The 21,171-nt window shown below is 42.9% G+C and overlaps 2 protein-coding genes across 2 annotated transcripts in view; one reads left to right on the forward strand and one right to left on the reverse strand.

Moving 5' to 3' along the window:
• Positions 1 to 287: 287 nt before the first annotated feature.
• FAM72A (family with sequence similarity 72 member A) lies at positions 288 to 4,922 on the reverse strand. The gene is made up of 4 exons (XM_075174230.1): positions 4,535 to 4,922; positions 3,420 to 3,497; positions 2,184 to 2,308; positions 288 to 1,270 (listed from the first exon to the last, which is right to left on the reverse strand). The coding sequence occupies exons 1-4, from the start codon at positions 4,684 to 4,686 to the stop codon at positions 1,176 to 1,178; spliced, it is 450 nt and encodes a 149-aa protein (XP_075030331.1). The 5' UTR covers positions 4,687 to 4,922; the 3' UTR covers positions 288 to 1,175.
• A 264-nt stretch (positions 4,923 to 5,186) lies between these two features.
• SRGAP2 (SLIT-ROBO Rho GTPase activating protein 2) overlaps positions 5,187 to 21,171 on the forward strand; it is a 110,317-nt gene continuing 94,332 nt past the window's right edge. The window contains exons 1-2 of the mRNA XM_075174480.1: positions 5,187 to 5,276; positions 6,293 to 6,841. Of these exons, the coding sequence (XP_075030581.1) occupies positions 6,775 to 6,841 (67 nt within the window). The 5' untranslated portion in view covers positions 5,187 to 5,276; positions 6,293 to 6,774. The remainder of the gene's footprint in view (positions 5,277 to 6,292; positions 6,842 to 21,171) is intronic.

Here is a 21,171-nt window from a genome sequence, read left to right on the forward strand (position 1 = left end):
TAAGTATCACAAGAGGCTATAGAACGATTTATTCAACATCAATCCAAATTTAAAAGTGTACTCTGTTCTCTTACATGATTGTACCTTGAATTTTCTAAAGGTGATCCTTCAGGTAACTAGCTGAAGGGGACAGTATTTAGTTTATAAGTTAAATACTATAGATGTAACGACTCAGATAATGAGCTTTGAATCCATTACTTCGTACGGGAACCAGATTGTCCGTATGCTTCAGGATGTAAGGTTAGGCATGAACACCAAATATTTAACCTGATCTCTTTTATTTCCCCCCCCTCTCTCTCTCTAAAAAGACCCAATGGGATGATGAGTTCTGTTTTGGAGGGATGCCTATCCTATAAGGGGAAAAAATTAATACATAGAACTGGATGGATTTTATTGTTGGCCTTAATAAAAACTCCAGTGTAGTATTGAAGTTATATTACACATTAAGTAACTTCAGTATTTAGGTTTTATCAGGGAAAAAAAAAAAAAAGAACGAACTTGATCTCTACAGAAACATGATCCTAAAAGTACTGAAAGATGAAGATGGGAAGACTCTGTGAGATAGCTCCCCAGCCCACATTCAGGAGCATCCTAGCATGCCTCAGATGCCCAGAGAACAAGCTGCTAAAAGCAGGAGAGCCAGATCGTAGAGCCAAAGCTCCAATACTTTAAGCCACTTACTCAGCAACTCTGTATACTCAGAATAGAAGCTCTGGGCAATGGTTCGTGTGACCACAAAAGCGGAGCTCTTTCAGAACTTCATCAGCCAGACTCACTATTTCTTAGGATTTTTAAGCTGTACTTAGAGCAACTGAAGGACTTTGCTCTGTGAATACTGTTTTCGGAAAGAAGAAAAAATACAGTTAAGAAGGATTATCAATTGTTGAGACTTAAATGTAAAAACCAAAACAGACGTCAGTAAATGCACCTTCCATCTGTATTTCCATATCTAACCAAGGCATGTCTCAGAAGATACACTCTAGGCAGATTCAAGAGTCTAAGGAAGGCTACAGTGAAAGAGGAAGATGATACCTTCCTTTTTTAGGATTGTTTTCCAGATTTCCTGGTTTCCTGTATTGTTTAAGCTCTGATGGGCCAGCAGGGAAAAAAAAATCCAAACCAAACAGCAATGCAACGAATCGAGGGAAGATACTGTAGTATATTGTAGATAATGTTTATCTGATATATTCCTCCTCAGAGATGCAGGACATATCTTCATCTGTGCTTTCCTCCAAATCTGGCAAGTTGCCCCAGAGCAATACATTCACACCTGGTGGGAAGGAGGTAAGAAGACAAAGGAGGAAAAAAAGTATTTTTGGATTGTGACCTTATTTTTAAGTTGCACAACTGTCTATTTTCAGAGAAAATAACTACTCTAATCATTGCAGAACCTGGTAAGTCACGTTCATGATAAATATATCTAGACTATTTCCTATTTTTCTTCCAAAGTGATCTTGTTAAGTGTTGTTGTTTACAGCATAGTTCAAAGAATAAGTCCCTGCCCACAGATGTATTTATATAGCTAATTCATGTAGCTATTGATAATCCCCTCATGGCTGATTTATTTTTAAATGCATTGATCTGAAACACAGGTGACACTGAAAGGTTTAGACAATAAGTTACCCCCATCTGCAAGGAGGAGAAATGATTTGTCAGAATGCTATGCATTCCTGAGGACTTAAGGCAAATTATGCTAGACACTGGGCATCCAAACAGCACTTAGCTGAAGGAACTAGCTACCATGAGCTGTAACTTCAGCTTGAGCTAATGAGGACTCAGTTGTATAGGGTCAAAGTGACAACATGACTCACCCAAAAAGAGTGCCCATTGGACAGCTGCCTAATAGCACAGTAAAGCTATACATACCGCTATAAATAGCGGCTGGTGGCTGTGTTTATACTAGTTATAATATTGCTTCAGAAAATCCTGACTTCTGCCCACAGAAGGGGTAGGTTAAGTTTTCTGATGAAGATAAATTTCCACTTAGAAATTTTCATTTACAAAGTAGGTATAACTACCTCCCCCAAAGTAGTTTGCTAGATTAGCAATCCAGTAACGCTTGCCTTACGCCTCCATATGTTACATTCCCTCCATATGCTTTAACTATATTGAGATGCCTCATTAGACGGAGGACTTAGAATTCACGAGTTTAGGGAAGAGAAGGAAACATATGTGTCCCTTACCAGAAGGGTCTAGTCTGTTGATGCCAAAGACTGCTTGGCTATGAAACATCCAGAAGTGGCCATTATTACAGGACAGCAGGCAAGGTTTGCAGGGAGAAATCACATGATAACCGACAATGTTACCACTGAAAGACAAGTGAAATAATGAGCAACACAAATGCCTGATGAGAAGATAGATGTTGTTGGCTTTTCCAGCTCAAACTAATGTTAAATAGCCACAGTACAAGACCGTTATGTAATGCTTCTATTTTGATAAAGTTGAGAGAACATAGTTAAACAAGCATCTTAAATATTTAGGGAACATCTGTCAGGAGCTACAGAATATCTAAATTTTAGATCTTTGGTACAGAGAACCATTTAGTAACCTAAATTGTGTAATTCAGATTAGTTTACATACCACCAAATGGTGGTGGTTTTTTTTTTTTTTTTGCAAGGCCTGTGATTCCATTGGGATCAATGTAGAAGTTCATCACGCACATAAAAAAATCCATCGGTACAGAAGCACTGTGCACGGGAGAGTATCAGTACTAGGAGTAATGAGGCCAAGAATATCAAAGCCTTATCTACTCTCCTAGGTTGAAACCTGAAACAACCTTTTTTCTACTTTCTCAGTCACACACTCTGGTGAGATCCTTCTGTTTCACTACTTCTGTCTAAAACATAAAATACTGTGTTCCTATCACAACCCCCCACTGTTTAAATCTCAACAAGGTAAAAGTCTTGATTATGAAGCTGGAAGGATCGTCTCAAATAACTGTGAGCTATTTGAGAGTTGTTGTTTTTACTTTTAAATATCAGGCATTAATAAAGAGGATAAAAGAACTCCAAGAACTTTAGTGACAGCATGTTCCATCTGCTAGCAACAACTAGATCTGCCAAGAGGATGTTCTATTAATTAGAATATGAGTAACTACTTCTTACTGTGGCCTTATTCACACAATTATCTCAGTGTTGAAGCAGACATTTAATCAGGCAGGTGGCATGCAAGCTTTCCCATATACTGAGACTACTGACAAGGTTGTCACATTTCCACTTGGGACTTGCACAGAAATAGACTGGCAGCCATGCCCAGAAGTAGCGGGCTGAGTTTCTATCAAGCAGCATTAAATTTGAAATAGAGTATGCAATCTGTTCATTCATCCCTTAACTCTTGCACTGCAGTAGTCTACAGTGAGAAGGTAAGCAGTATTGCGGCGTGCTTGAGGAGGTGTTGGTGTCATTGAATGGCATTCTTACCACTTTAAACACGCGATGTTCTTCAGTTTGCATTTGCAGATTTCAGTAAAATAGCAGCTTCCGATGAAATCAACAGTACTAGATGGGAAAAAAGTAAAAATACAAAAGTTTAGATGTGGCTATGATTACAACTGTAATGTTTTGATAATACAGGTCTGAAGTAACAAGAAAGTGGTGTTACCATTACAGTCTTGTGTGGTTTTTTTCAACTTTCCCCAGACCACACAATTGCATTTTCCTATCAGCTACCAGCCATACTCATATGGAAACACAGAGAGACCCATGTGACATTACATGAATATATCATAAGTCCTCTCAAAGTAGGCCAGAAAGCACTGCTTCTCTTAGTACTTACCAACGCTTGCATGCTCGGGCCCTGCTGCTGGCTGCGTGGCACCATCAGTCAGAAATCTGGTTATAGACATCGCCCTAGTTCCTGGCAAATCTCAGCTAAGGCTACAGAACAATAGCTTAAAGGCTAGGACATTTAAAACCAAACCTTTGATTTCTTATCTCCTTTTTAACCCATACTTACTTATTAACATGTTATTTTGCAATCTTATTTCCTTAGTATTCAAATATTGTTATGGGAAAGCAACACACAACCAACTTGGAGGAGAGTCGTTCTGGATCCAGTGCAAGAGCAGGTTTGTTCTGTTTACAGATATTTATTTCAAATTCTAATCTTTGCTTAAGGAAGGAGCTGGAGGAACTCCCCGTGGCTTCCTGAGCCTACATCTTCCCCACGAATAGATTAAATTAGACTTTCGATTTGCTGGACGAGGGACAGCCTTGCTCTCGCCGTGGCTTCCCCAGGGCTGAAGGAGAGCCCGGTGGAGCTGGAAATGGAGGAACGGGTTGAATCGTGCGCTTTGGGGCCGTTTTCCCGGTGACTGCAGAGTTCGGGGGTGACCTTCAGGTAGCCGGCCTGCCGGTGAGGGCCCCGCGGCCTTGTCAGCCCCGCTCGGCAGCTCCCTGCGGGGGAGGCCGCGGCCCCAAGGCTGACAGGCTGCAACGCCCAGGCCGGCCGTGCCGGGCCTCGGGGCTGTCGCCCTGCCCCGCCGGAGGGACCCCGCGGCCTGTGGCGACCAGCCGCCCCAACCCCCGGCGCTTACCCCGAGGGCGGGATGTCGGTGGAGTAGAGGTCGATGTCGGTGTCCGCCAGCAGCACGGCCTTCATCCCCCGCGAGCTCAGCACCTGCTGGCAGAAGCGGCAGCACAGCACGGCCACGCACCGGTCCTCGAAGGTGCAGCTGCTGGCCGACATGGCGGGCGGCCACCGCCGGGCCGGGCCCCGCCGCCGCTCCCCGTCCCGTCCGCCGCCAACGGCCACGCTCCCACCTGTCAGTTTGAATTCCCGGCCTCAGTCTCCCATTGGGCGCGGGAGGACCCGCCTGCCCGATCTGATTAGTGGAGATCAGCGGCGGGGCCCACCCTCTCCCCACAGGCCGTTGGAGGAGACGGGTGGCACTACCCCTACCGCCTGGATATTGGCGGAGGGGCACGCCCTGCCTTGCTCCCATTGGCCCAGCCGGCAGCTTCTTTCCATGACTCGCCCGCCCCTGAGCAGTACTTGGGGCGGAGGCTACTGCTCTCCGCCGGGCCCCGCCCACCCCGTCCTGACGGGGCGGTGCTATGGGTGCCAAGCGGCGGGAAAGGGGGTGGACCCAACTGAGAGATACAGCCTTCTGGTTGGGCGGGGCGCCCGTCGATCCTGCCCAGCGCTCTCCGCCGATTGGGCGGTCCGCGCGGCGGGGCGGGGCGGCGGCGGGCCGGTGAGGGGGACCGTGTGGCGGGCGCCAGCGGCCGGAGGACGCCCGGCTGCGGGAGGCGGGGAGGCGGCTCCGCAGCGCCCAGGTAATCGCCCCGCCCGGCCGCCGGGCCCCCTCCCCTCCTCTGCCAGCCCGCCGGGGGGCCGCGAGCTGCCCCCGCCGGCCGGCCCCGCCGCCTCCCCTCAGCCTCCCCTCAGCGCGGCCCTGAGGCGGGGCGCGGGGCCGCGTCCCTCAGCCCCGGCCCCCCCTTGGGACCCCCCCACGGCCCCCCCCGCTTCCTCTCCCCGCCGCCCTCATTGTTCTTCCCGGGCGGGATGCGGATCCGGCGGGTGCCGTGTTTATTTATTTCTTCCTCCCATACGCGCATCTTCCGCGGGGGCTGCCCGCCCGCGGGGGCTGCAGCCTCTCCCCCTCCCTCCCCCGAAAAAAGGGGAAAAAATAATAATAATAAAAAAAAAAGACGGGAGAAAAGTTGTGTCCCGCTGTCCCCCTGCGGGCAGGCTGCCGTCTGCCTCGCACATGCCGGGCTGCGGCGCCCCGGCTGCGGGCCGGCTCCGACCCGTGCCCCGGCGAGGGGCCGAGGGGCCGCCGGAAAACCCAAAATAACCAAAAATCCCCGGAGCTGCCGAAGGAAAAGCTGCGGATGGAGCCGCTCCGGCGGGGACGGGTCTGGTGTGTCGGGGAGCTCCTGGGCTCGTCCGCCGGCTCCCGCCGCCGGTGTAGCAGCGCTGGGGTGCAGTTTTCCAGCGGAGGATGCTGCAGCTTGGCCAGGCTCCGGCTGCTCTTCCCCCCGCATTGCTGCTCATTTGGAGAAGCGCTTTCTCTCTGCGCAGGCTGGTTCCCCGCCCTCCCCTCCCTCCCGTGGGGACCCCGCTTTCCAAATGAGCCCCTTCTCCCCCCTTGGGGCTGGCTGCCGTGTAGGCGTTTTCCCTTGGTTACCTGGCCGGTCTGCATTTCTAACCTCATGCTGCTGCTTAAAGGACAATTTGCAATGTCAGGGCAGCTTTTCTTTCAATCAGAAATTTTGGCTGCGCATCTTGTGACTGCTGGCTGCAAGCTGTAATTTTCTAAATATATTTTTTTTTTTTTTTGCATTTGCAGGCAAGCAAACCAAAGAAAACGGCTTCTTGTCCTCCGTTTCTGCTCTCATTTGGGATTTGATTTGCATCATCTCTGAGCACATTTAAAATTAAAAAAAAAAAAAAAAGAAAAGGCAAACCAAACCCACACAAAACATGTTGTGCGGAAGGACTTCCACTCCCTGGCTGTGCTATTAACGTTAGCAATCAGGAAGAGCCTTTGGGGGCTGCAGGATCTCGCTAGTCTGATGCTGCTGCTAAAGGTTTTGGTGCAGAGAGACAAAACTGCTGCCTCTTCCATCCACTGATCTCTTAACATCTGCATTTTGCTGCTGCTGTGCTCCGTCTCACACCCTCTCTCCATGGACTGATTTTTTTTTTCCTTTTTGTGGGGGGGAGGACAAGCGGAAAATCAAGGCAATTGCATTGAGAGGAGCGAAATTGCATTTACATCTTGTGTTCTGGTGGATCTGTTTTGAGGTTAATCTTTTTGGAAAAGAAAACATGACGTCGCCAGCAAAATTCAAAAAGGATAAGGAGATCATAGCTGAATATGACACTCAAGTTAAAGGTAGGAATGGTTTTATTTTCGTCTCTTTCACTACTGCAGTCCTGACTTGCAATTGTAGGAGTTTGCAGTAGATGTTTGGGTGGGGAAAGGGGAAATCATTTGCAGATTGCCTGGAATTTGCAGGGCTTTTTCGTAATACAATGCTGGATCGGGTTTGCAATGGTTTTTCTCGTCCCTATGGGGTAGATTCCTACTATGGTGTTGCCGTTTTCAGGTATCACGGTAAGGGCTTTTTTACAGAATATAACAAATCTTTTGAGTTCTGAGAGATTCATATTTTTCTGTCTGCTGTTCTAAAATATGGCTTTGCATTTGAAATATGAGAGCCAGTTAATTGCTTTTTAATCCTCCTCCTATCATGGGAATCTTTTAAAATCTGTGTAGTGTCGAAGAGCAGCATATTTCCACTGGTAGTAACGGGGACTGTGCCGAGGGTCCCTGGAAAGCTGTTTTGCTAGAAAGTTCCATTATTCAGGATTTTGTTCTTGGTGAGTCCATAATATTACTGCCTGGTTTTTCTTATTGTGCTCTTGAGTGTAACACCTTAAGGTTGCAGCGTGTGTGTATGCACACGTATATATGCATATGTATATAAATGAATAAAACTAATGCATCAGTGTTATTCCCATCATCATAAGGAAGGCAATAAAGAGTCAGAGTCATATTTGCAATGATCATGCAAGTCTTCTGCAGAATTCAGTTGGCTAGGTTTGAGGCTATCATGTGCCCTAGGTAAAAAAAAAAAAAAAAGGATGGTGAAATGTCTACTTAGCTTCTTTTTTTTGCAAAGTTTTCAAGATAACACTTATTTAAAAAAATAATTATGGCTTGTGTATGGCTTGATATATCGCTGTTAGGAAGTTACGAGATTTAGTGATTTATCTAATCACTTAAAACTTGCTTGGTATGCTCATAGCATGCAGGAAAGATGGCCTTCGGGCAGGGTTGATTGAGTTAAATCAATGCGATTTAAAAAAATGCGATTTAAATCTGAGTAGGAAACCTAGATTAAAAGTGACAATTAAAATACTGTTTTGCAGTTACGTACTTAGTTATTTTTCCTACTGGGGGGGCTGCTCACTGGTTGCAAATCATTAAAATGTGTTGTTCTACAAGGTGCATGTCCTATACTGACCCTAGTACTTTGTACGTAGAAGTAGTTTTGACATTTATGTTAAAAATGCTTATCTGAGCAAATGTAAAGCTGGGTAGGTGTTTATTTTGATTTTTTTTTTTCTTTTAAATTTTCGGGTTCTTAAAGTCAGAAATGAAGAAGAGCGGGTTTCTTTTTTACTAGTTTAGTTTCTATTCCTGTTTTCTAGCTGTCTTTGATGGAAATGGGAATTGAAGTCAGTGTAAAATTAGAGGCTTATATGTTCTTTCATTATTTACCCCATCAAAATGTGCGTGATAGATACAAGCTTGTAGTCACAATATTTGTGAATTGGATGCAATAATAAGAAACAAGGCTTTAGAATTGGTAAAGCGTGTCTTCTCACCTCTCAGTTATTTCATGCATTAGAAAAGAAAAGAAATCTTTCCCTTCCTTTTCAAAAAAGAGACCAACAAGATGGGTAAAATTGAAATGAGCCTTCCCTGCGTGCAGAGACCGTTGCTGCCAAAATTCAGTCCATCTTTTAAGGTGCTTATGCAGAGACCTGTCAATTCAGCCTGTAAATGTGGTCCCAAAAGTGAACTGTTGTCATGGCATATAGATATTTTTTCTTTTTGCCTTATAAAATGTTCCTATCTTAAATACGTGAGGTTAAGAAGAATGGAACTGTGTAAATGGATCACGAGGAGCTGGGAGAAGGTGGCGAGGGCAGCTATGAGATTGTCTCGGGGATATTCCTCCCTCTCACAGTTCAGCTTTCCCTGCGCAGGGGACTCCTTGAGGCGCACGCCTGCTGTGAGGGATTGCAGGGAGGTTAAGGTTAGTTGTGTGACGCTGGGGAAGCCTTGTGTTGGACACCTAGAAACAGCCCCAGAAGTTGGGGCCTTCCCAGGCTAATGGAAGGTGCTAATCCATCTCCTGCTCTTCCCTTGAGAGAGGGGTGTAGATAGGCCAAACAGCTCAAAAATACACGTGACGGTACAGTAACAATCCTCTCCCCCATCACCTCATTTGTTTCAAAGTACAGCAGGGAGCTTCCCTTCTCCACCTGGCTTCAAGCCTTCATGAGCTGCTTTGACAACGGGGATCGTCGTTCCTCTGCTTTTAGATATCAAGTTTGGGGGGAGACTGAAGTTGTAAGCTCCTCTTAAAATTTCATGAAACTTGCTTTACATCTCATAGATACCTTGATTCTGAGTTGGATAGTGATTTGGCTCTATAGGAAAACTCACGAGTGGTAAGTCCTCTTGCCTCTCTAATTCCAGAGATGGTGGGAAGATGAGATGGTACTAAAGACACACTTAAATCCAAAACATATCATGGTCCTTGCATAAAAAATTTTAGTGTCCTGATCAAATTCTGACTTGAACTGCAGGAATGGCATAGAAATAGTGTTAACTCTGATAGTGGGTTGTTCGGTATCTTTTCTCATGTTGTGAAATGATGCCGTGAAGCAGTCGCTGTGGGAGTGAGATGAATCAGGTGTTGGTGTGCTACATAAATTGTAAGGTGTCATCTGTTTCTCAGCTGAGAAAACTCTCATATTTTTCACTAGCATTTAGAAACTTACTACATTTTTTGCTACACTCCATTCTGCCTGTGAGTTGGAAACCGTGTTTAGAGGCTTCATTTAGAACCATTACTCCACAAACATGTACTTAAGCACTTTAAATTATTAATACTAGAATGATTGAGCTTTGTTTAAAAATGTAATAGTCTTCAGTTATTAATCAAAAACTATTTAAAGAATAGTATGGTTTATGATTAATAGATCATTGTTATGCAAAATTTTTGGTTTTCTGTTGCTGAGTGAGCTTGGTAATTCTTCTTGTAAAAGGTGTGTAGGGGCGACAGGGTGTTGATAAGTGAAACGTTTTGTTCTCCTATGGCCGTGAGCTATAGGTATTTGTTGTCTTCTTCCAACAGCCAGTTCTTTGCCTCTTTTGGGTTGGAGTTAGCTCTTCCCGGGGTTTGTGCATGCAGCTAATGGCAGGGGGGATCAACATTAGGATGAAATGAATTTCTGAATATGAAGGCGATTTGCCTCTTACTCATCAAACTTACTGTGCAGTGGTCAGGGGACATGGAGCGAGCGATGTGTTTCTTCCTACTTACTTGTGCAGTGTGGTTGAGGACAAGCTTTGCAGTCTGTAGGTACTGGTGCAGTGCATCCATCCTTGGAGGTTACTCGAACGAAACTGGATACAGTCTTGAGTAACTTGGTCTGACCTTGCAGCTGACCACCAGAGATTGGGCTGATGACCTCCTGAGCTCCCTCCCAACTTGAATTGTCCAATAATTCTGTGGTCTCTAGTATCTGGAGGTTCGATTACAAACTCGCTGAGGTGTCCGGACAGAATGGCTTTCCTCACCAACTGCATTGACCTTGAGTCTTTTGCCTTTAGATGATGCAAGCAAAGTCTGCCTTGTGTTTGGTTGGCTGGCTGTGCTATCCGCACTTGAATGTTTCATGCTGTTGGCGAGGAGAAGAGAGGTTGCTGGTATTAGTGGGGTCTTCTTGCAAGACTTGCTGAGAGTGCTTCTGTCTTTGAGGAAACTCTGAAATGGCTGCGTGTCATGCGGTAGGAATTCTCCTGACAAGATGACATGGGGTCAGCAGGGGAGGGAAGTGCCGCTTTGATATGTTTCTGTACCATGTGCTTACAAAGATTATGAGTTCTGTGAAGCTGGAAAGTGAGATTCTGTGGGCTCCATATGGAGCCTTTGATATCTCAAGCTCATCCCCTTGTCTGGATTGTCTCTCCCAATTCCTTTGTGCAAGTTGCGGTAAAGCAGAGATAATTAATTTATGCTGTGCAGTGTGTTCCATGTGAGATTTGAACGTTGCCTATCTATGCCCGACCAAGGACTGTCAGACTGTTTTTTGGTTTAATGTATTAAATTGGAGTGTACATTTGCTGAGGAAAGAAAAGCCAGTGATTTATCTCTTAATTCTTCTTTTCTTTCTCCTCATGTCCCACGAGAGCCTTATATTTAATTAGTTTGTATAAAGCTTCAGTAAATAGCTTCATGGTTTGGGCTACAGAAATTTAATACTGAAATTTTTTACACAGCGAGGGTTCATAAGCCAATTCTGTCCTTGAGTAGTCTCTAGCAAAGGTTAAAATGCATCTTTTGCAGATCTTGCAGCACAGTCCAAAAAGCACTAGGCATATGAAAAATAGATGAGGTAATTTATAGCAGGAGCGAGCACAGCACAGAGGTGGCTGCGTGGTTATTTAGCAGAGTGTGTCTTGAACTAAGAGAAGATGCCTGATAAGAAGAACTTCAGGCAAGCCTCCCAGCTGCTATCAGATTCACGCTACTATAATGTCTAAAACTTTGTTTTTAATCTCCCCAAAATTGCTGATAAATTTCAGATAAGTCCCTTTTTCCTCTCTGGGTTGAATGGCTGATAGTTTATTTGATCTGATTGTGATCTTTTGCCTTAAATACTGGTTAAAAATGCCTTAAATGCTGCATATGCTACATCTTCTGGCCACCTTGAGTGATGGTCAGCAGTTTCTAATCCTGGTAAGCTCTTAGGAGTGGTACAGACCTTCTCTGTGTGAAAGATTACAAAAGTAGCTGTGACTGGGTCAGCAGCTGTAATTTGGGGGCTAGAAAGGAAGTGTGATGCTTTTGGTGGTGATTTGAAACAAAATTGGGATTTCTCTCAACTGTTGAAAGTTTTCTTGTTAACATTGCACATGCAGCTCTTGTCTAGAAAGAGGGTATTTGTAGAACTATCTTTTGATTTTTAGATCAATGAGTTGAAACCACTGTAATTTATTTTGTGGCTAAACCTGTGCACCTGGGGATTTTCAGTACTGTTGACATTCCGTGTGTATGATGATTTCTCTTTTGTGTTCGTCTTCTGTGCAGGTCACCAAGGTGGTCACTGCACACTATGGGCAGATCCTAGCACCACGGATGTGTGCTTTCAAGAGTTAGGGCTGAGCTCTTGGCCACTTCTTTGGCAATGCCTATTTAATACGCCATGTAAATAGACTTTTCAGCCATGCACCCTGGTGTGGTTGAGTGGAATAGTTTTGAGTTTTGACATTTGAGTTTGTATATATTGGATTACCATTTACACTGAAAATGTAAAACTACCTTTTAAGGGTTTTTTACAGTTAATCATTACTCTGTGCGTGTAAGTGATTCCATTTGTTTGCAACAATGACTTGCTCCAAACTCCGGCTATGGAATTGCTGTAGAATCATCTGTTTTTCTGCAGTTCTTGATAGTGCTAATCCCTTGAGTTTTGGAGCTGGATTGGGCCAACAAAGCAGCCTCCTGCCAGAAGGGGGGAAGGGGTTGTTGGGAGACTGGTTTGATGTTACAGCAATAGTTTGTATTTCTTTTTGTCCTATGTACAGTTCCTAGTAATGGATTATTAATGAGGACGGGAAGAGGTGAGAGAATGCAGAGTCTTCCTTCTTTCCTCTCCATCTCCAATATCCCTCTGTTGCAGATTCATCACGTATTGCAAGGCCAGAGACCAAAGCTGACCAAAAGACCTCAGGCCACTTAAGTGTTGCAGTTTCTTCCAAAAGCAGAAAGAATTGCCGGTGTAACTCCAGGAGGGTTTCTATAAAAAGTTTACTAGTGATAGCCAGTTTTCCCTAACTCCCGACTAAGGGAGCCCCATGACATTTTTCCTTAGCTCTAAATGATTTCCTTTCGTGGTAAGGGTACACATTAGTATCTTTTCCTTTTTCTGTTACTTAAAAGGCTTGACTTTTCTTCTTTTGTTTTTAATAGTTCCTAATTTTTGCCCATTTTGGGAATTCACTTGGAAAAACCTATTTGCCTGGTCAACTTTTTCAGCTGTCTTTATGAAGAGTGAAAAATCTAAACCCTGGTTGAGATGGAAAGTATGTTTAAGCACATGTTCTTTTGAATAGCTTTCGCTATGCCATGCACAGTTGATACTCATTACTTATGACTTTATTTAGTTCATTTTTGTATGACTTTTGCAGATTTCATGCTTTCTTTTTGAGAATTTCTACATCACCATGGGAGTCCTGCTCTCTGAATATTGTCAACTTTTTGTAGGCGATGGAAGCAAATGCAGAGTTATGGTTTGATTTGCTGAGGGATAAAAAAGTATGGGAGAAAACGGGAGAAAGGGTCTTGACTTCACAGTAATTCCATCATTAGAGACCATTCTTCATTTCTGCTTTCTCTTTCTCCTTTTCTTCCAAAATAGCAGTATTACAAAAGACAAAACAGGACCTTCTTTTTGTGAAATCTCTAGGTAGTGGTCAGTGAAACTCTTGATGTGAATGTTTAAAGTCAGAAAACACATGTGGATATAGAGTAGCTGTGTCAAGGAAGCTCAGCTGGTGGTTTTTCCAAGTAGATGGTGCAAATGGATTTGAACCATTTAAAATACAATTCTTTTGCCATCAAAGTAACCACTTACTGTTGTTAAACTCTAAAGCTTCTGACCCAGTCATTTTGCTTTGAGTTGGTATGGTGAGAGTTAATCGTTGCTTGGAAAAAAAGTAAGGGGCTGGGAATTTAAAAAAAAAAAAAAGAATCACTTCCTCTGCAATTCTGAATGTGAAAGGATCATGTGTTTACAAGAGCTAGAGTTATACGGGAGTGCTGCTTGCACTCTGAAGCAGCGTGGGCATGATGTTAGGATGGCAGTATGCAGCCTGCGGTGAGCCTAGATAAGAGTCAGTGACAGGCAGCGTCGTGAGGATGCTCGCGTCAAGAGAAACGAGCCCAGCATTTGCTGTTCTTTAACCAAGCAAGGCAGCAGAAATGGAAGCAAGTATAAATGTAAATGTGAGCTGTGCCTGGGTAAATCACAGCTGATATGCCTGGCATAGCCGTGTGGTTTAATCTAGTGTGCACCCTTTTGTATGCTGCAGCATGCTGCACACAATAGTGCAGTAAATCTTTGGCATAAACTACAAGCAGCAAATTCTCAAAACGTTCATAGAGTTCCCCCTCTGCTTTAACGAGTGCTTTTTCTCCAACATTTTCTCTCAAGGTGTTGCTGAATGTGGTGCAAAAATTCTTAGGTCTTAAGTGTTTTCAGCATGCTGCAGAAACAACTTTTGCTTCACATTTATTTCTGTGAAATTGGCTTTATTAGGCCACGGGAGCTGCCTATCCTGTGGCACATAAGCAGCTCCTAGCTTTTTGACTCTTGAGAAGGAGCCAAATAAACAGATTAACTCTAAACCAAGAGTGGATTTTAATCTACAGTCGTGAAGTGCTGCGGCAGGGTGATTTGGTCAGTCCTACTAATTTTGAAGGTTTTTTTTTTTTTTTATCGTAGGACTTTCCAGGAAAAGCCTTTTGGCTTCCCTTCTTTTAAGTAGGGAAGGGTTTTTGGTTTGATTTTGTACCGCTGTTGTTGGAGAAGAGTTTTCATGCAGAGAGTAAGCCATGGAGCTATGCAATTTATAGATGGGGAGTGCTGGCAAATTGAATCTACTTAAAATAACGACAGTTGTTGCTTGGGAATTAGTCCCTGACTCTTTCTTTGGACAGCAGTTCAGTCCCATGGCAGGGGCATGCTCTGATGATCCGGCGAGGAAGGGGGTTTTGTTCCCGACAGACCTGTAGGTGCCAGAATTGCTAAACTGCTCGCTCTGAACAAGTGGATCGATTGTTTTCTAACCAAAGATCCTAAGCCTCAGTCAGTCAAAACAGTTCTGTGTCACTGGCGGGTTTTCGTAAGGCAAACTATACAAGGTAATGAATGTGTTTTTCTTGTTGTAGCTTTTATTTGGTACCTGAAAAGGGAGAGGATGATTAGCAGCACAAACTAGTGCTTATTCTACAAACGGGATTGTTTAGAAAGATATTTTTCCATTTTCTTTGGTTTTTAGCCTCTGCATGGCATGCCCATGGCATGAGGGAAGGCTGAAAAGCTGCATTTGTTCAGCTGCTGGTCACATCATCATTGATCCCTACAGTAAAGGAGAGTACAGGGCTTTAAGCTATTGTTATAACACGTGAAGTTCCCCCCCCTTGCGTTTGCAGCTTGAGACTTGGTAATGATGGATGGGGTGCCATTCTGTTTCTCACTTCTCACCCTCCCAATTTCCCATCCATCCTGTTCCACCACTTCCAGAAATAGTGAGGACGGTACTGCAGGTAATGAGGTGAATGCTGGTGTTTTAATCACCAGCCCGTTCAATTTTGTTCAGAGTGTGTCTGGGTATTGCAATAATAAAATACAATACTGTCTGCTGCTGATGGAGGCTTAGTGGTGAGAAATCTTAAGCGGAAACCCAGTTTGTGGTAGTAAGTCTTTCACAGCAATTGCTCTTTGTTGATTTAGTGATCTGAATGAAATGAGGTAGGGATTGTAATTTCCCTGTATTAGCCATTATATTTAGGCATTAATTGATCCCCTTGTTCCCCTTCTCAGCAGGGAGGGGGTGATCTATGCAGGGCAGGCGGAAACCAAATTGACGGACAATTTCAAGGAGCTTTCTGGGCCGTGGCATGTTATGTGTGATTATGCCTTTATTTGGGGAATATTTAAGATGCCTGTTGGATGAGGTTTAAATATAGTGGGATAAATTACTCTTGTGTCTTTGAGGATGCTCCTACTCGTTAGCACTTAATTTGCGAAGTTAGGTGTTACAGGAAATTCCACAAAATCCTTTTCTTTATGCAGGTTAACACTGGGGCAGTGTTCTTGCTATTCTACTGCTGAGTACCTGGTATCAAAAAACACATTTTATGTGATGTTTGTGCTTGGGGGGGGGGGGGGAGGGGAAGATGAGTTATTCACATATTTCATTAACACTACTTGTAATTAAAATATGAAGAAATTTTACATAGGGACAGGATTATGGGTGCAAGAAACTTCCACTCAGCTACCAGATGTAGTTACTCAACTTGGGCTGTAGTGTGGCAACCACAGACAGATGGTAGCTGTTGTGTGCTCACTAGCATGTGGCAATTCTCCTTCCTCCATCCCAGTTCATCTGGGGAGGGCTGTCTTAAGTGTTTTACTTGGAAATCACAACTATGACGAGTTAACTTCTTCTCAGGCTATTGATGGCACTACGAATAACCATCCAGGCAGTTTTGATCAGTGAGCAGTAATGAAGCTTTCTAGAAAACTGATGCTCTTCCACCTTCTTGGAAACCCACAGTGGTATCATATGCCTTTAAAACAGAATTTGGACATGCAGCACAAAGGCGAGGCAGAGTGAAGTTTACTAAGATGCTGACATGCTTGCCCTCTGAAAGGCTTGCTTTCCTGACCGGAGCATTTGGCAAATCCACTGACAGGGTTCTTTATTTATTTATTTTATTGTTTTGTCATCAGTAGATGTAAATTCAGTTCTCTGGACCGTAAAGTGGGTATATTACAGGTATGTTTTGAAGAGTCCTGTCTGATGAACATGAGGTGCTTTGAAAGCTGAGGACAGAAAACATGTAAATACGAAGCAGCCATTATTACTGTGAAAAAAAAATTGTCTCCGTTTTTGTTAATATGTGCAGTGGATATATTAATGAACAATAATGACAAACCGTAGCATACAAAGTGTTTTATGGACTGTAGAAGTACAGAGCTCTGAGCAGGCCCGTGGAGGTTTTTCCCCTGTGTTCGATAACCAGTTATTCAGAAATTTAATAAATTAATATCTCTGTGAAGTGGTTTTGGAAAGGAGCCTGGTTTTGCTTTGGTCTCTTTAATGAAAGTAACTCTTCCTAACTTTTCTGTATTCTCTCCATCTGTTGAAGAAGGAAGCCTGCTTCATCCCATTTACCCTTTAAAAAAAATGGGTAAACCACCAGTATTTCTGCTGCATAGTGGGCTGCTTGTACCCGTCTGTGTCCCAGCTCAACGGGCGGACTCCAGTGGTGCAGAAAGATGCTGAAATATGAACAAAAGACTTTGCCAGTAAACGACTTAAAAGTGTGCAGCTGGAAAAGGGAGGGGGAAAGGATTTCTGCGCTGTATGGAGGGAGGAACAAATGCAACACTACAAAGGTCACAGGATACAGTAATGATGTTTGGATGGAAACTTAACTTGCTATGAATGAAATTGTGCTCTTGTGTTTTCCCCCTGGAGCTGAATGTCTAAAAACTCTGGATACTTCTTGTTCTGTTTCTTTTTTTTCCTTTTCTTTTTTTGGCTCTTGTGAGCCTCCACGAGTTGTGCTATAGAAATGAAAAAAATGGAAAAATGGAGGATGGACGGCACCAACATGCATGCTAGGAGAGGCTTAAATACACAAATCTCTATTGGGTTAATCAGAGCTGTGACATTATTAGTTTCTGGTTAATCTAGTAAAACTGTTTGCAAGTCAAAGTTTTGTCTATGCTAAACAAATGTGTAAGGTTTCTTAGCAGGAAAGTTACTACGTTACCAAAGATGTCAGCACCGCTGACCAGGGTTGTTGGATAAACTCAGAACTTGGACTAAGCACCCCTTGGAGCTAACTCTTGGACCCCTTGAGTGTTGATTTTATTTCCTGTGTGGTGTCAAGTCTTGTTACTGATTGCTAAATTGCCTTTTCTCTCTCCATGTGCTCTTATCCCGTCCAGATTGTCTGTATTTTCTCTGAGGTTGGTTTGATCTTTTATGAATCCATATGTTGTTGTTACCTTCCATTATATGATTAATTTCTGCCTGTAATGATAAATTACTTTACCCAAAAGTGTAAGAGAAATCCTTTTATTTAGCCCAGTTGTCTAATGCCAAAAACATTCATATGCATTGCCTTCATACTTAAGGAATTAATCTTTACTTAGGCTTTAAATCAAATTATTTCCCCCATCCCCATCAGAATGAACTTGACCGAAGATAGCTGTAACGGTTCCTTGCATCCATTAACTTCCACCTTTCACTCTTTCTCCCCAGAAATCTTGGCTAAAAATTGCCCCCCCCAGACGTGCCCCCAGAGGTTCAGGTAGTAGGTTTGTTTCAGATTTAAAACAAGGGAACAAATTCTGGCACTGGCCTTTCTGGAAAATCCCTATAGGTAGAGTCATCTTTTATGTCTTGAAAGCAGTGACAGCTGTTGCCAGCAAATGAGAAAGTTTTTTGGTTTGGTTTGGTTTTGGGTTTTTGTTTTTGTTTTCTTTTGTTCTGAAACTTCAAGTTATTTTCTGGTTAACATACTCTAACAGTTGGTCGTTCTTGCTGTGATTCATAAATTTGCTTGACTGTTACTGATTAATTTCTAGCTCAAGCTTAAGAAGCACCCATGGTAGGAGTATTACAGTATACAGGAGAAGGCTCCATCGGCATTTTGGGAAGGAGCTTGCGATCGCCAGACCAACACGTACGGACTGGGCGAGTATGTTGTTTTTCTGCTGCTGGAGGTTTCTCCAGAAAGCAGCATCTGTAGCTTGTGAAGTTCCATAATAAATACTTGCTGTAAGTCGAAAGATCAGCTATAATTTTCTCCGTACTCTGTTGCCTTTTCCAGCTCACTCACATCGTTTCAGTGGTTTTATGATTAGGCTTCATGCAAATAGTTCTCATTCATGCCCCACCCTCTACCAAACCCAGAGCAGCATGGCCAACTGCTATGGTTGGGATGAAAGTGCTGCTAATTTGCTGTTACCTTTAGTTTAAGGATTCTGGATCTTATGAAAGGTTTGCTGTTGTCCTTACTGTAAGAAGTTATTTATATGTTGACTATTTAAACACATTTGTCAGTTCTAAAAGATTGTTGCCTCTCCTTTCAAGAAGGAGGTTGCTTTGAGACCTTACATGGGAAGGTGCATGCAGAGGATGACAGCTGCATGTAGCTATGGGAAAGAGTAAGTTGACTTTTCTTTTTTTTTTTTTGAAAGCGATCAGTATTCAGCCAGCCTTGCTTATGGAAAAGTATGCTGTGCTTACAGAACTACTTTGAATCTTTGACAGCGATAGTAAGAATAAATTCAACTCTCTGCACTAAGGGCTCTCTGATGTACAAGGAAAACAGGTTCCTTGTCTTTCCCTGCCTCCTTTTTTTTTTTTTTTTTTTTTTTGGCATCTAGTCGTGTGCCTCTCTCAAAGCTTATTTTGTTAACAAAACAACGATCCCCCTGAAGCCTCACTACGCATGCTTTTAGCTTATGGCAATAATATTAAAATCTGTTGACCATTAACTTTTTAGAGCACTGGTGTTCTCATTTCTTTTACATAGAGTGGTTTTTATCAGATATGTGGAAAGCTCTTTTATTTTTATTTTTTTATCTTTCAATGTATGAAGTATTTATTTACTTGGGAGAGGTGAGTTTGTTTTTTAAGTAGCCCAAACAAAATGCCTGTTCTGTTCAATGTGCTAAAGAGTGATTCAGCTGTATCGTAAGTCTCTTACGGTTCCTGCTTTATTACTACATCACTTTCTAAAGTCCTGTTTCACTTAATATCTTAAATCTACTTTCAGTCTTTGTGATGAACCCTCGCCTATCAGTGAAAGTGAGGATGTTAATACATCATACATAATATTTATAATTGAGAACTCTTGTATCTCTGATATTAAAAAAAAAAAAAAAAAAAGCTGCCCAAAAGCCAGTTGTCTTTTGCAGAATTCTCTGATTCTGAAACTTCCTGTAGCATATTTTAGGCATTATAGATGTTATTCCTTGTCTACTTTGAAGCTAAGTAAAGCAAATTATTTCTGGGTATAACTGTGGGCATAACTGTAGATGTATTTATAACATGCATGTAATAAATACACGACAATTTACTTACTTTCCTCTTCAAAATTCCATCCATTTTCCTTTCGAATAGCTTTACGTGTTTTATGATCATTGGAAGAACATCCAGCCTAAATTAGCATTTTTACTGGTTTGACAGTGTCAGAGCTTTGTAGGTACTGTTTTCCCCTCGGGTGAGGAAAGGCATCCTTCTGCATTTGGTGCTGTTAATTCAGGTCTATTTGGAGGAGTCTGTGTTCTTTAGGTTGCTGAATTAGGTCTTTCAGCAGATCTTGCACAGTTGAATGGCATTGTGTTCCAAGTAGACTGAAAGTAGGTAAAAGGAGTAAAGGGTAGTGAATTACTTGAAATGACCTAAATCAAGGTCTCCAGTGAGATTTATGGGATTCAGTTACAGATCTTGAAAGATGTTGAGGGAACATTGAATTTTTTTTTTTTTTTGTCTGGGAATGCAGCCTGCGTGGCTGTGTCTCTTCTTTTTAAGAAAAGTTACTTGGACAGAGGAGATAATTGCATACTTGTATATGTGGGTTTTTTACTTTTTTATTTTTTGTTCTTGTTTGGTGTTTTTGGAGGTGATGGAATGACAAATCCCAGTGTTGTTTTGAATGAGACAGCTGTCAAGTCAAGAGGCGCTCGCTGGTCTGAGTGGAAACAGGGAGCGGGGGAATGCAGCTCACCGCTCAAATAAAACTCAGTGGAGTTTACTGCGAAGAACAGTCAAGAACAATTCCATGAATGAGTCGAAGTTTGTGCAGCCTTGAATTGGATTGTCAGGTGGCTGAAATGTCTCTATAGGTGTCCCCTCTTTTGACTCCTTTCTCCCTTCTCTTTTCTTTCTCCCTGACTTCTGCCATTGGGAAATGGTTTGGGTAATAAGTAGGAAATAAACACTCCCCTGAAATTTCCTAACACAAATAAACAGGTTTGCTATTTTTAATGCCAGTTTTTATGATTCTTCCAAAGTTCTTTTTGGTCCACTGGGATTGAGTCGTGAATGAATGTTTTCTTTAAGATTTATTTTTAGGAGTTAAAGGCTTATGTGAACTTCAGTGCTGGCAAAGATACTAGATTGCCAGTCCTAGACGTCAAATTTATATTTTAAAATTTTTAAATCTTTAAGCTGCCAAGAAGAGAGGCCAGTTGAATATATTGAAAGAGATGCTCATTTTGCTGCCTCTTTTACCGGGGTTTTGTTGACACTTTCCTATGTCTGTGAGAAATACTTAGTGTTGAAGCAAACCTTCACTGTTCCCATTGAAGTTGAACTTCAGAGCTTTGTGAAGATTTTCAGTTTAAATAGGAGAAAGTTTGTTAACCTTAAATATTTCTCTTGGTGGCAGAGCAAGCAGGAAACGCTTGTCACTGCAAACAATTTGGGGCTGATTCCCTGTCCTTTTCTTGTGTATAGAGTGCTGTGGTTCCTTGGAGTGGCCTTGCCCGGTCCCAGGGGATGTCTTTTTTGTGTTTGTAGTGAAGAGGGGTTGTGCCAGAGCAAACAGAAGAGCCCCTGCACTGCAGAGACCTTCTGCTTGGTTTTAAGGCACGGTGCTGGGAATTGCC

The sequence above is a fragment of the Calonectris borealis genome, chromosome 26 (assembly GCF_964195595.1).
Source record: "Calonectris borealis chromosome 26, bCalBor7.hap1.2, whole genome shotgun sequence".
NCBI classification, from domain to species: domain Eukaryota; kingdom Metazoa; phylum Chordata; class Aves; order Procellariiformes; family Procellariidae; genus Calonectris; species Calonectris borealis.

Coding starts and splice junctions, on each gene's coding strand:
- FAM72A (XM_075174230.1), bottom strand. CDS start 4,686: ATGTCGGCCAGCAGCTGCACCTTCGAGGACCGGTGCGTGGCCGTGCTG. Junction 3,498..4,534: donor ACCGACATCCCGCCCTCGGG/GTAAGCGCCGGG, acceptor TTTCCCATCTAG/TACTGTTGATTTCATCGGAA. Junction 2,309..3,419: donor AACATCGCGTGTTTAAAGTG/GTAAGAATGCCA, acceptor CTTGTCTTTCAG/TGGTAACATTGTCGGTTATC.